The sequence below is a fragment of the Sprattus sprattus genome (genome assembly GCF_963457725.1).
Source record: "Sprattus sprattus genome assembly, chromosome: 18".
Classification (NCBI taxonomy): Eukaryota; Metazoa; Chordata; class Actinopteri; order Clupeiformes; family Clupeidae; genus Sprattus; species Sprattus sprattus.
Window position 1 is genome coordinate 2,020,001 of NC_137916.1, and position 12,500 is coordinate 2,032,500.

General features: G+C 45.4%; 2 protein-coding genes across 2 annotated transcripts; one reads left to right on the top strand and one right to left on the bottom strand.

The window, feature by feature from the left end:
• Positions 1-1,120: 1,120 nt before the first annotated feature.
• cebpg (CCAAT enhancer binding protein gamma) lies at positions 1,121-6,932 on the bottom strand. Its single transcript, XM_080857200.1, has 3 exons — positions 6,801-6,932; positions 4,495-4,695; positions 1,121-2,584 (listed from the first exon to the last, which is right to left on the bottom strand). Exons 2-3 carry the CDS (start codon positions 4,597-4,599, stop codon positions 2,138-2,140), a joined length of 552 nt encoding a protein of 183 aa, XP_080713326.1. The 5' UTR covers positions 4,600-4,695; positions 6,801-6,932; the 3' UTR covers positions 1,121-2,137.
• Positions 6,933-9,733: 2,801 nt separating this feature from the next.
• Positions 9,734-11,828, top strand: cebpa (CCAAT enhancer binding protein alpha). The gene has a single exon (XM_080857264.1). It carries the CDS (start codon positions 9,970-9,972, stop codon positions 10,852-10,854), a length of 885 nt encoding a protein of 294 aa, XP_080713390.1. The 5' UTR covers positions 9,734-9,969; the 3' UTR covers positions 10,855-11,828.
• Positions 11,829-12,500: the final 672 nt, after the last annotated feature.

Below are 12,500 nucleotides of genomic sequence, written 5' to 3' on the forward strand. Positions count from 1 at the left end.
TGGCATCTTCATATCAACATTTGTGTGTGTGTGTGTGTGTGTGTGTGTGTGCTAAGGTAAGACCAAGTGGCATCTTCATATCAACATTTGTGTGTGTGTGTGTGTGTGTGTGTGTGCTAAGGTAAGACCAAGTGGCATCTTCATATCAACATTTGTGTGTGTGTGTGTGTGTGTGTGTGTGCTAAGGAAAGACCAAGTGGCATCTTCATATCAACATTTGTGTGTGTGTGTGTGTGTGTGTGTGTGTGTGTGCTAAGGTAAGACCGAGTGGCAACTTCATATCAACATTTGTGTGTGTGTGTGTGTGTGTGCTAAGGTAAGACCGAGTGGCATCTTCATATCAACATGTGTGTGTGTGTGCTAAGGTAAGACCGAGTGGCAACTTCATATCAACATTTGTGTGTGTGTGTGCTAAGGTAAGACCGAGTGGCATCTTCATATCAACATGTGTGTGTGTGTGTGTGTGTGTTAAGGTAAGACCAAGTGGCATCTTCATATCAACATGTGTGTGTGTGTGTGTGTGTGTGTGCTAAGGTATGACCAAGTGGCATCTTCATATCAACATGTGTGTGTGTGTGTGTGTGTGTGCTAAGGTATGACCAAGTGGCATCTTCATATCACGATTACCCATTGCCACGCAGATTTACCAGTCACACACACACACACACACACGTTTACTACCTTCACTTGGCCCGCCACCTCACACGGGGGCCAGCCACACCGCACGACCTTGGACGGGGCTGTGACCTTGAGTCCTGGCTGGAACAGCAGTCCTGATGACGTGATGTTGGCACTGACTGATGACTGAGGAGCGTTGCCACAGGGTTATTAAAGGTCATAAAGTGGGTGTTCATGATCCAGATGTATGTGAGTGTGAGAATCCTCTCCTAGGTAACTAAGGAATATCAGTAAAGCTGATTAATTGCAGTTTAACTACGTCAAATAAAATCATCTGCTATTAATGTTAATAATAAATAACTGTAGAAGTACATTATCAATGACTTTCGATCAGAAGCCATTATCACTGAGACGTGCACGTGCGAACGCACACACAAACACAAACACAGAGTTCTCCAGTGTTGGGCTCTGCACCCAGTAACAGAATGAAGAGATGCAAGTCTGAGGTTTGTATTCAATTTTAATTTACAATTCACAATAATACCCCCATAAAACTCTTATAAAAAAGCTAGGAGACCCTAGTCATGATAGAATGCTGCACAGCAACATCAACAGCTCAGCGAGACGTCAATCAAATATCGAACGTCAATCAAATATCAAACATCAATCAAATACTCATCCAACATTCGCCTGGAAATTAGTCGAGACTTTGGCTGTTTTTTTTTTCTTTTTTCTTTTACATAAAAGTATCTCTGCTTTACAATCGAGCAAAATACCATTTCAGCTGAAGTCGTTTAGGGACGCCAGGATGTGGTAAAGCGTCTGAAACGTCTTTCTGCCCCATTTTTGTAGTGCAACATTCAAGAGGAGCGCCGCCAGCTCCCCTAGTCGTAGAAAACCCCGGGTAGAAAAGCAAAGGAGGTGGGGGGAGGTGTGAGGAGGTGCTGTCAGTCGTGGGGGGGGGGGGGGGGGGGGGGGGGGGCTCGTGGACACTCTGTGCGCAGACAAGGCCGTGTGGTGAGGCTACGGAGCAGCCTGAGGTCAAGAGTAGATTAGATAGATCAGAACAAACAAAAAATACACACACCTGTGTGTGTCTGTGTGTGCGTGCGTGTGTGTGTGTAAATGTGTGTGTGGGGCAAGTGATATATGGTCTGAAGTCCTGATCATGGGGTCAGGGTTCAAACACCCTGTGCTATGACCTCTTAACCTTACGCCACTGAAACATCTTGAAACCTCTGTTGGGGTCACACCCACACCCACACCCACACACACACACACACACACACACAGACACAGACACAGACACTACAAAAAGCAGAAAAGTCTGTTCCCTGTTCCTCATTCCCAGAATCAGATGAGAACCCAACCTGACAGTACATAGACAACGCATGACAGAACCCCAGAAACAAGCGGACAGAACAGCATAGGACTACAGAACCACAGGGTGAGGGTGAGGAAGAGGAAGAGGAAGTTCATGCAGTGTTTGAGGAGAGCAGTAGGGGGGCGTCTGGAGTCCTCACTGGCCCACACCACCACCACCACTGCTGCTGCTCTTGTTGTTGTTTGTGTTGTTGTTGTTGTTGTTGTTGTTATTGTTGTTGTTGTGCGGGGGTGCGCAGGCCTCGCTGGCGGCGGCTACAGCGGCGGCGCTGGGGGGGGCGTGGTCGGCCAGGTTGTGGGCGTGCTCCAGGAAGAGGTCCTTGAGCACGCTCAGCTCCTTGCTCAGCAGCTTGATCTTGGCCTCCAGCCGCTCGTTCTCCTCCTTCAGCTCGTTGACGCGCTGCTGCGTGTCCGCCGCCTTCTGCTTGCTGCGCATGCGGCTCTTCTTCACCGCCAGGTTGTTGCGCTCCCGCCGCTGACGGTACTCGTCGCTCTCCTTGTCCGCCGACGCGCCCTTCTTCATGCGACTGGGGGGGGCCGCCTTGCCCCCGCCGCCAGAGCTGACAGGCACCAGCTGGGGCACCTAAAACACAACACACACACACACAAAAATTAGGACCCCCATCAGAGTGCACTAACATTAAATAGTGTCCTAACGTATTAGAGAAAGCCTGGTAGTGCTACGTGCATCTGCTGGGGCACCTAACACACTAACAGTAGGGAATCAGGACCCCATTAGATTGGCTGGAATGCTTGTATAGGCATATAAGGATAGGGGGGTCTGGGGACTGGAGTGTCTGTTTGTTTTTAATGTACAGTATTGTATAGAGGTGAGTGTGAATGTGTGTGTGTGTGTGTGTGTGTGTGTGTGTCAGGGTCGATTGAAAGACAAGAACACATTATGGTCATACTTCAGGAGAATGTGTGTGTGTGTGTGTGTGTGTGTCAGGGTCGATTGAAAGACAAGAACACATTATGGTCATACTTCAGGAGAATGTGTAGGGGTGTGTATTAGGGCTGGGCGATATGACGATATATATCGTGAGGACGATAGAAACGTGTCTATCGTGACCGTTCTCCTCTATCGTTTCTATCGTGATAAACTTATTTTTTCACTATTACAGCTAATATACATTTTAATACAATTTCACATCCTAATATAACATTTTGCTTTTCTTATTATGCAAACTCTAAGTTTATACAACTGTAAAAAAAGAATATTAAGATACATTTTAGAGAACGTGGTTTTGCGACACGACACCGCTTTACATTACGCTGCTTTGCATCATACGCTTGCGACATGATTGACGGTGAGAGCCCACGAAATTTAATTCTGGTTTAAAAAAAAAATGAATAATGGACGCGCTGCAGGAAGGTGTAACTGTTACCACAGCCGCTGTTATACAATTGGGCATCGACACCCATTGCTAATGACAGCGTCATTACTTTATTGCAGCAGTGAAAATCAAGACATTACAGACGTGCAAATGCTGGGGTGGCCCATTCAAATCAACGGAACTTTTTTGAACATTTTGGAGAGCCGTATAATACGAGTATAATACAAGTGTAGCCATTTATTAGCAGATTCTGTTCCATTTTTCTCAATGATGGTCAAATAGTTGTAGTTTAAGATGCACTATTTCGTTAGTTTAGATTTCTTTTCAGTATTTCAAAAGTGAAGGAGCTGTGGGAGCACAAGAACAGTGAGCATCTAGCAGCGATTATCATAGACATAGCATATGTGTATATGTCTTTGGCGTTTATAGCTTAACTATCTAGATTCTAAGTAGCATGGAGGTTTTTTTTGGTACTCCACGTAGATCATAAACCCTTGAAGATAAAAATGAAATTGGTTGGGAAATGTAAACGCTAATATGCTTTTTATCCAGATAAAACGCAGCTCCATCGTTTACTTGAGTTTGTTTACAGGACCATCTTCACTGTTGCACCAACGGGCTGAAGCGGTCAATGGGGCGTATGTGTAATGGCCAACTTCTTAATTTTCTTATTTTTATACGTGGCCATATAAGAAAATGTTTTTCTCATCATTATTGCTATAGCATATGAACAAACATTGAAAAGAAAGTTTTTTAATTAAATTAAACTTGATTTATCTTCTGAAAGTAGGCCTACATTAAAGAACCACTAAAAGTCACAAGCACTGGACTAAATGTCATGCACTTTGTTTTAATCTTACTATTTAAAGATTCAATGGAAACGTTCAGTACAATCTGCGTAATTATGGTACAGGTCGTGATGGATCACACTTTTAAGTACACCCCTATCCAGTAAAGCAAGAGGGCATATCGTGATATATATCGCTATCGTGATATAAAATAATCCATATCGTGATATATGTTTTTTTCCATATCGCCCAGCCCTAGTGTGTATAAGGTTTATAGGCACAGTGGGAATGTGTTCAGATGTGTGTGTGTGTGTGTGTGTGTGTGTGTGTGTGTGTGTGTGTGTGTGTGTGTGTGTGTGTGTGTGTACCTGTTGCAGTCCCCCTCCAGTGGGGAGGGTGGTGCTGGAGAGCATTTGGCTCTGGATGACGCTGACGCCGTTCTGGTCTGTCATTGGCTTCTGCTGTGACGGCATGCTCGTCTGAATCTGCTCCAACCAACCCTCGCTCTCGCTCGCTCTCTAGCGCTCTCTGCTGGTGTCAGTGCTGCCGCGCGTCACAGTTCACACAACCTGCAGGGTGGACAGGAAACACGGAAACACACACACACACACACACACACACACACACACACACACACACACACACACACACACACACACACACACACACACACACACACACACACACACACACACACACACACACACACACACACACACACACACACACACACACACACACACACACACACACAACACACACACACACACACACACACACACACACACACACACACACAGCATTACAACACACATACACTAAAGCGAACAATAATTATATGACCCTTCAGCGTGACATACTCATCCTGTCCACAGGGGGCAGGATCACAGTACTGAGGGTGGCACTGTGGAATATGATTAACTTAATAACTAACTAACTAATTAATTCATTAATTAATTAACTAAGCCTTCGTCCTACAAGCCCCGCCTAACACTGTCTAAAACCTCAGCAGACCCAGTCCCTTAGGAGGATCCCCATGGCAACAGGAAGAGGAAAGAGAGTGTGTGTGTGTGTGTGTGTGTATGTATGTATGTATGTGTGTGTGTATGTGTGTGTGTGTGTGTGCGTGTTTAGGGAAAAGAAAAGGAGGAAACCAGATCAGTGTAACAGGTGGAGGTGTAGAGCTTCGCAGGAAAGCAGTGATGGCAGGGATACACACGCAGGGATACACAAAGCACGGGGCGTGGGAGTGCTAACACACACACACACAGGCGCAGGCATACGCGCTCACGCATATCCGCACACACAGAAGCTGGACCTGACCTAGACCAACACCATCAGCTTCAAAGCTGCATTCTTGTTGCATTCCACCCTGCTACTTCAAGTTACTGATTCAATAACAGATGTGCCACTGACTACTCTGTGTGTGTGTGTGTGTGTGTGTGTGTGTGTGTGTGTGTGTGTGTGTGTGTGTGTGTGTGTGTGTGTGTGTGTGTGTGTGTGTGTGTGTGTGTGTGTGCCATTGACTCCTGGGTTGGTGTTTTATGGTTAGCAGCACGTTATTTGGGTAAGTCCAACCGACTGTCGTCGTTGGTATGACAGGATATATCAAGTTAATGTTCCCACTTTATTGTTGCGATAACTGAAATATTGTTTTTCCCCTGCATCATTTTAGCGCCACATACTAAGATGTTTTTATGTTCAAGGGCCAGCTGAACTCGCAGCAGTGGTCAGCAGCTGGCATATATGGCTGTATATGCGCACAGCACGTATTAAATATGCAGCATAACACCGCCAGTATGGGCTAGCCCAGAGTTGCCACTGATTGCATCATCGCAGCCTGCTCCTCCGCCCTCCCGCGCCTTTGTGCCTTGCAAGAGGGAAACTCCGGAGTCAGACGCAGCTTCCCAGCAAATCATCACTTTCCAGACGCTGTGTGTTTTTTAAACTAACTCACTTCACTAACATTGGCTAACTGAATTCAATCTGAAATGGTTAAACACCGAGATAATTAATCCATGGCACCATCAGCAGACCCAGATCATGTTTATGATACTCTGCTGCTGCTACTTATCTCCAGACGGGGAATACCGCTAGCTAACGTTAGCTAGCACACCATGCTAACATAAACAGCCACTCCAACTAACTGTGAGATGTCACCAGCTGTCATTTTGTCCTTTCCAAACATCAGAGTATCACCGTGACAATTATGTTATTTCCGACTGTCAGGCTATTTAAAGTTGACGCTGAATGGCACGTTGGCCGTCTCGCTTTGGTAGACAAGGTCCCTGTCGCTACTAAGCTAGGTAGCCACTGGGGTTGCGTGTTTGCAAAAGCCCTAGCGATACGTAGCGAGCTAACATGTTAGCAAGCTATTGGAGACCACAGTCCACGTCAACTAGTACCTTCCATCTCCCTGTCTCACACAATGGGACTAGCATAGACCGATGCTGGTTTGTCAAAGACCCCTCCGGTTTTTTAGACAATATTTTCACACATGGTGTGGTGACACGTTTATAGAAATAGTTGACATAACAATGAAAAAAATATAGTTAGGCCGTATAAAGTTTAGGCGTCTTTAGCTCAATGCTGCTAACTGACTTTTACACTTTTCTGACAGGCAATGTTACATTGGTAAAATCGGATAGAAACTCTCCAACTGAACACAAATTACCTTCAGAATGTAAACGTATTCTCAATCGTCCATCGATTGGCCGAGGTACACCAAAATCCAGATCTGTTAACAATAAAAGTAGCTAACTCGCAGAAGTATGTTATTGTTTAGCTAGTTCATTGGGAGCCGCTTGAGAAGTATTGCGAAATCGGTTTGCCTTGTAGGGACATCTACCAACTCAACCAATGAGAGAGCCCTATGTGAAGACATGATGCAATACACAAAGTGATCGACAGTAGTTCTCACCAATTGCAAAGCGATCTTTTAGTTTCAAGTGTTTATGTAAGAAAATATTCTGTCATTGGGACAATCATAGCAACAGTGACTTAATTTTGGCATACACGATATAAAACAATGTTCTTTACTAACGACACGTTTTTCAAGTAGGCTATAACAACATTACTTACATGAACATCTAAAAACGATTACAATAAAATGCAAGCCATATAGACAAGGAGATAGGCCCACATATAAAACATTTCAACTGATTCAACTGTTATATTTTGGCTATTAATCTGGTAGCCTAAATGCTTCGATGTTTTGAGATGTGTCATCAGCACCTTGCTAAAAGACTGGATATGGTGGGCTGACGGCTACACACACTAAAATGACAGGATTATGGAAACACTGCATTTTCTCCAAATCTCCAAATCGGTGGTGAGTCCAACGGCGTTTTACTCCCAGTGACACAAAAACCCCAACCGTCAGCAAATAAAGAGAGGTTGGGAGTGTCCTCTTGAAGGGCGCCCTCTGTTCCTCGGGTTGTGCATGACAAGGAAGTCCTCCTCATCCGAGACTGAGGGCGTGAGGTTCCACAACTGTTGACCGAAGGTTCTTCTCAGTCACGGCACTCCCGCTGCTCTTTGGCCATTATGAAAGGAACCATCCATGCAGTAGGCCTATGTAGTTTTATTGTCAGGACAGTCTGGATTCTCCAGATGTGCCATCATTTGATACGACCTGTCTTGCTCAAGTTTGATATAAATATCCTTGTGAAAATAACATTAAATAATTGTGCTTCTTATTTACTTTTTTTTTTTTTTTAACTTTTACATGTAAAAGATAAATTGATGAAACTGAGGATACCTTTTCATAAACATGTAGAGGAGAAGGTCTGTAATCTAGGGATATAAGAACCATGATGGTAGGGTCTTCTATAACTTACCCATTTTAAAATATTTGTCTATATAGGCCTACATGAAATAACAATCATTATGCAAGAATGCTGACGTTTGCCCTCATTTAAACACAAATGTCTCGACTTCATCAGACAGATTAGCGCCTAACAGTAGCCTATTGACTCCTAGCGTCAGGGTGAGCCCTGCTGTTTACTATGATATGAGACTAAAGGCTTAACACATGTGCCAATTGCAGAGGTCGAGATGCAGGGATGTGAACACGGGCCAAGACATTCACAAAGATTATAAACTTCTTAAGTTTGATGTGTTTAAAAAAACTCTACATTCTGCTCTACGTCTTCCGACGTGTGTTTTGTGTCCAAGCAGTCTGGACATCGTGAGTAATTCAGCCAAGACTAAAGGGTGTGGAGTTGGACGCAGAGATGAAAGCAGTTAATGATTGTAGAGATATTATTCATGCTATTAAAAAAAGCTGATTGCTCGACCATACTTCGTTGCATAAACTAGCACCTCAAAAAAGAGCAGGTCCTGCAGTTTACTTTGATATTCGATTCAGGAGGAGGCATCGAGTAGGCCTACTTGGAGAGAAATTCAACTGTGAGGTTGCGTCCAGCGGATTAACACGTTTAGGAGCGCACGAGTCACGACTCCACAGAGAGACACAAGTGCAGACGAACTCCTCAGCCATCTGATGTAGACTCGATTCCAGGAAATATAAATCATTCATAAAATTGGACTTATCCAAAATATCGACTCAATGGCTCCCCTTAGTAGGCTATCTGTTGGCGCAGGGCACGGACAAATACATCTGCTCCAAGATTACCCCTGTCCAACTTCTGAATTCCACAGAGGGTATTCACTGTCAGCTGAGCCCTTCCGCGCCAAAAGCAGCAGCATCATTTAATGGTAGGCTAGTCCATGGGTATACAGAGAGATCACCCCACCCTTCTCCTCTCCCATGTATAGAACAGGCAGGCGAGAAATAGAAACATACTCATCGCGCCTTATTCATTTTTTTTATTTCTTTGGACTAATGAATAGTTACAGGCTTTTCTTGACAGTGCGCGTGCGTTTAATCTGTTCGCGCCCGTTTAACCTATAAGGGCACTTCTCACGCAGTGCGCGCAGTTCTAACTGAGAGTGTGCATTTCTGTCCATCTTCTCATGAGAACGAGTCCGTTACCGCCGCTGACCGACGGTTACGGGCTCGAGTTGTTATTATGACAAGTTATCAAAGATTACTTCTGCAATAAAAATAAAAATAATCGGGTGATTGTTTGCTCTTCTGTCGTCTTTTTCAATAAATAGCCTATACGTCGCTTGCGTTATTTGTGTAAACGGTCAGAGATGGCCATAAAAGGATTATGTATGCATATAAACAGGTCATATGCTGATGTTTGCCTGTCTCTGCCTGATAGTTCGACCTCAGCTATTTAAAACATCACTGGTTAGTTATTAAAAGTAATAACGGTATTAGTGTAGGCTTAATACAGCTCAATAGCCTCAGTAATTTAAAAACAACCGACATTGAAATAATTATTCAAATTTGACCAATAGTCTCTGTAATTGAGCTTAGCCTAGTGGCCCTGATGATCGAGACCAGACATCATTCTCAAATAAAAAATGTGGACGAGCATCCTCATTCAGTTGAAAGAGTCCATTGATATCGATGAAATTGTGAGTGTTGCGTGGACAGGTCGAGCGCTAGGACCCTGGGCGCGCAGCTGCGTTCACTGTATAAATAAGCGAGTTAATCAGCAGGCTGTCAGTGTCAGACCAGGGAACGCCAACTTACACAAGGTGTGCCAGTGGACGCTAAACTATCACGGCACCACAGGCAGAGTATCCCCGTACACCCTCGGTCAGGCTTCCAGTCACAGCCCGCCTGTGGCGCATCGACCTGCCCCTGCTCCAGCGCTCCTACGGGTCTTCTCCGTGCCTGATTCTCTAGCCAGCTCGGCTGGCTCTGGTACTGCTACAAGCTGGATTCCCGGAGTTCATCACCATGTCTGGCGGGTTATAGATACTCTATGGAGCAGCCGAACCTCTACGAGGTCGCCCCACGACCCCCCCTGCCCAGCCTAGGACAGAACCAGCAAAGCGCCTTCTGCTACAAAGACCCGTCCAGTGCCTCCGCCGGGGACCTCAGCGAGGTGTACGAGAACGAGAACTCCATTGACATAGCTGCCTACATCGACCCTGCAGCTTTTAACGACGAGTTCCTCGCCGACTTATTTCACAACAACTCCAAACAAGAGAAACTCAAGATGGCAAGCGGAGACTACGACTACCCGCACGGCGCCCAAGGCGCTTCGGCACAGTCGCAACAGGCGTACGGCTGCATGGCATACATGGACGCCAAGCTGGAACCCATCTACGACAACCCGCCCGCACGCATGAGACCCCTGGCGATTAAACAAGAACCGCGGGAAGAGGACGACCTCGGCCACGCGATGCCACCTACTTACCACCACTCTCAGCTGCACTCGCAGCATCTGCCTCACCTGCAATACCAAATAGCGCACTGTGCGCAGACGACCATGCACCTTCAGCCGGGCCACCCCACGCCCCCTCCGACCCCAGTCCCGAGCCCGCACCACCAGCAGAGCGGGCTGCCCGGCGGGGGGATGAAGATGATGGGGTCAAATGACCGGGTGAAGAAGAAAAATGTCGACAAGAGCAGCGTCGAGTACCGCCTGCGGCGGGAGCGTAACAACGTCGCCGTGAGGAAGAGCCGGGACAAGGCGAAAATGCGCAACGTCGAGACGCAACACAAGGTGATAGAGTTGTCGTCGGACAACGATAGACTACGGAAACGGGTGGAACACCTCAGCCGGGAACTGGAGACTTTACGAGGTATCTTCAGACAGCTGCCCGACGGCTCGTTCGTCAAGTCTATGGGGAACTGTGCCTAGGAGAGGACTTTGGAACTTGCTGGACTAATAGTGGTCGGGCGGTGGGCAACGGACGGCTGGATAAACTCACCGTGGTAGACCTTTAAACCTTTTAAACTCTGTTTAAAAAAGCCAGGCAGCTGTTGGTATATGTATGTGCCTTTTGTACAAAACGATAAGCTCATCTCCACACTTTTAAAAAGTGGACTCATTATTGTGTTGTGTCCTGTGTCAGAATGTGTGCTTGCTCCGCTGAAGTGGAAAGTGGAGCTCAAGTAGGACATAATTTCACAGTTCAAGTCGTATCTCAACAGTAGATCTCCACATATGCCTTCCTGCCAAACTGTACCTTCATTGCTGGAGCTGTTAAATTGTGGCGTGCACAAGGCTTCGCCTTTATTGTGTAATACAGAAGGCGGTATGATTTTCTTATGTCAGTAGGCCTAATATCTTGCCATTTTTTTTTCAAAGACAACGCGAGTGTGAGTCTGATGGACGAGTTCACAAAAAAACACCAGTCGCCAGAAAGCAACAGTCATTTTCTGTGGTAATGGGCCATTCGTACTAGCAGCTTTTGTTTGCACTAAATGTCATCCAAAACGACTTAGTGAAGCACATTTAGACAACCATATAAGTTCGGGTACTGATCTCTTCGGTGTCCGCTACACCGACCCCAGCCCTAGTTTGATGCTGAATAAATGGATACAAATGCGAAATAAGTCGTGGCGTAGCTTGTTGTCCTGTCAGTTTGATTTCAGACATTTAATCGTGCTTTGCATCTCATGTCGCAGAGAATTACGGTTTAATGCTTTGTGTATGTAGTTCATTTAAACAGATCTGTATTTTTGTAAGAATGACACCGAGTGCCTTGTCTGTTCTCTGCACACACGTCTAGCCTGGGTGCTTTCTGTCAATCGAAACAACACACTTTTTCTACCAATGCCATGTTGTCGAATGCAATATAACAAATGTTTCAGTTACTTTTTAATTGTAAAATGAACCGTATGTATTGAGAAGTATAATAAAATAACTATTCCCTTTATCAAGTCATGTTTTATTGTCAAGTCTTTTACTGTGGTCCATTTCCATTTACATTTCCATTTACATTTACATTTAGTCATTTAGCAGACGCTTTTGTCCAAAGCGACGTACAAGGGAGAGAACAATCAAGCTAAGAGCATTAAAAACCTGGTGTAACAATGGTCCATCGCCATTATGAGTCTAAGGCATGTAGAGTCTGTCACATATGTCATTATAAAGTGTTTGGAAACCATATGTGTCACAGAGGATTTACGAGCAAGCTTGTATGTATCTCAAGACATTTCAGTGCGGAGTCCCCGGGTCCCGGTACTCTGCACGGGTGACGTCGGCCAGTAGGTGGCACTGGTGAGATGTTTGGTCAGTTTCTGTCGGATTATGAGATTAACACATAGTTTGACCATGGTTTTCTTTTCATGGCCATGTTTTTCATGTTTGCTCCACAAAATCATCACAAACATTTTCATTACTTTAGAGGGGAAATTCACAAATTCAATACCCTAATGCCACTGAACCCTTTTTACGTTTGACGGTTAGGAGCAGTCCTTAGACCAGCCTGCAGTCATCCTGGGCGGGGGGCTGTCAGTCCCACAGACCCTCTGTTGTCCTGCTGTCAGTCTGAGCAGTGC

What these genes read in the sequence shown, in the direction of transcription:
- cebpg (XM_080857200.1), bottom strand. Translation starts at nt 4,599, where the DNA reads ATGCCGTCACAGCAGAAGCCAATGACAGACCAGAACGGCGTCAGCGTC. An exon ending in CTGGAGGGGGACTGCAACAG is followed by an intron (nt 2,585 to 4,494) that starts GTACACACACAC and finishes GTTGTGTTTTAG; the next exon opens with GTGCCCCAGCTGGTGCCTGT.
- cebpa (XM_080857264.1), top strand. Translation starts at nt 9,970, where the DNA reads ATGGAGCAGCCGAACCTCTACGAGGTCGCCCCACGACCCCCCCTGCCC.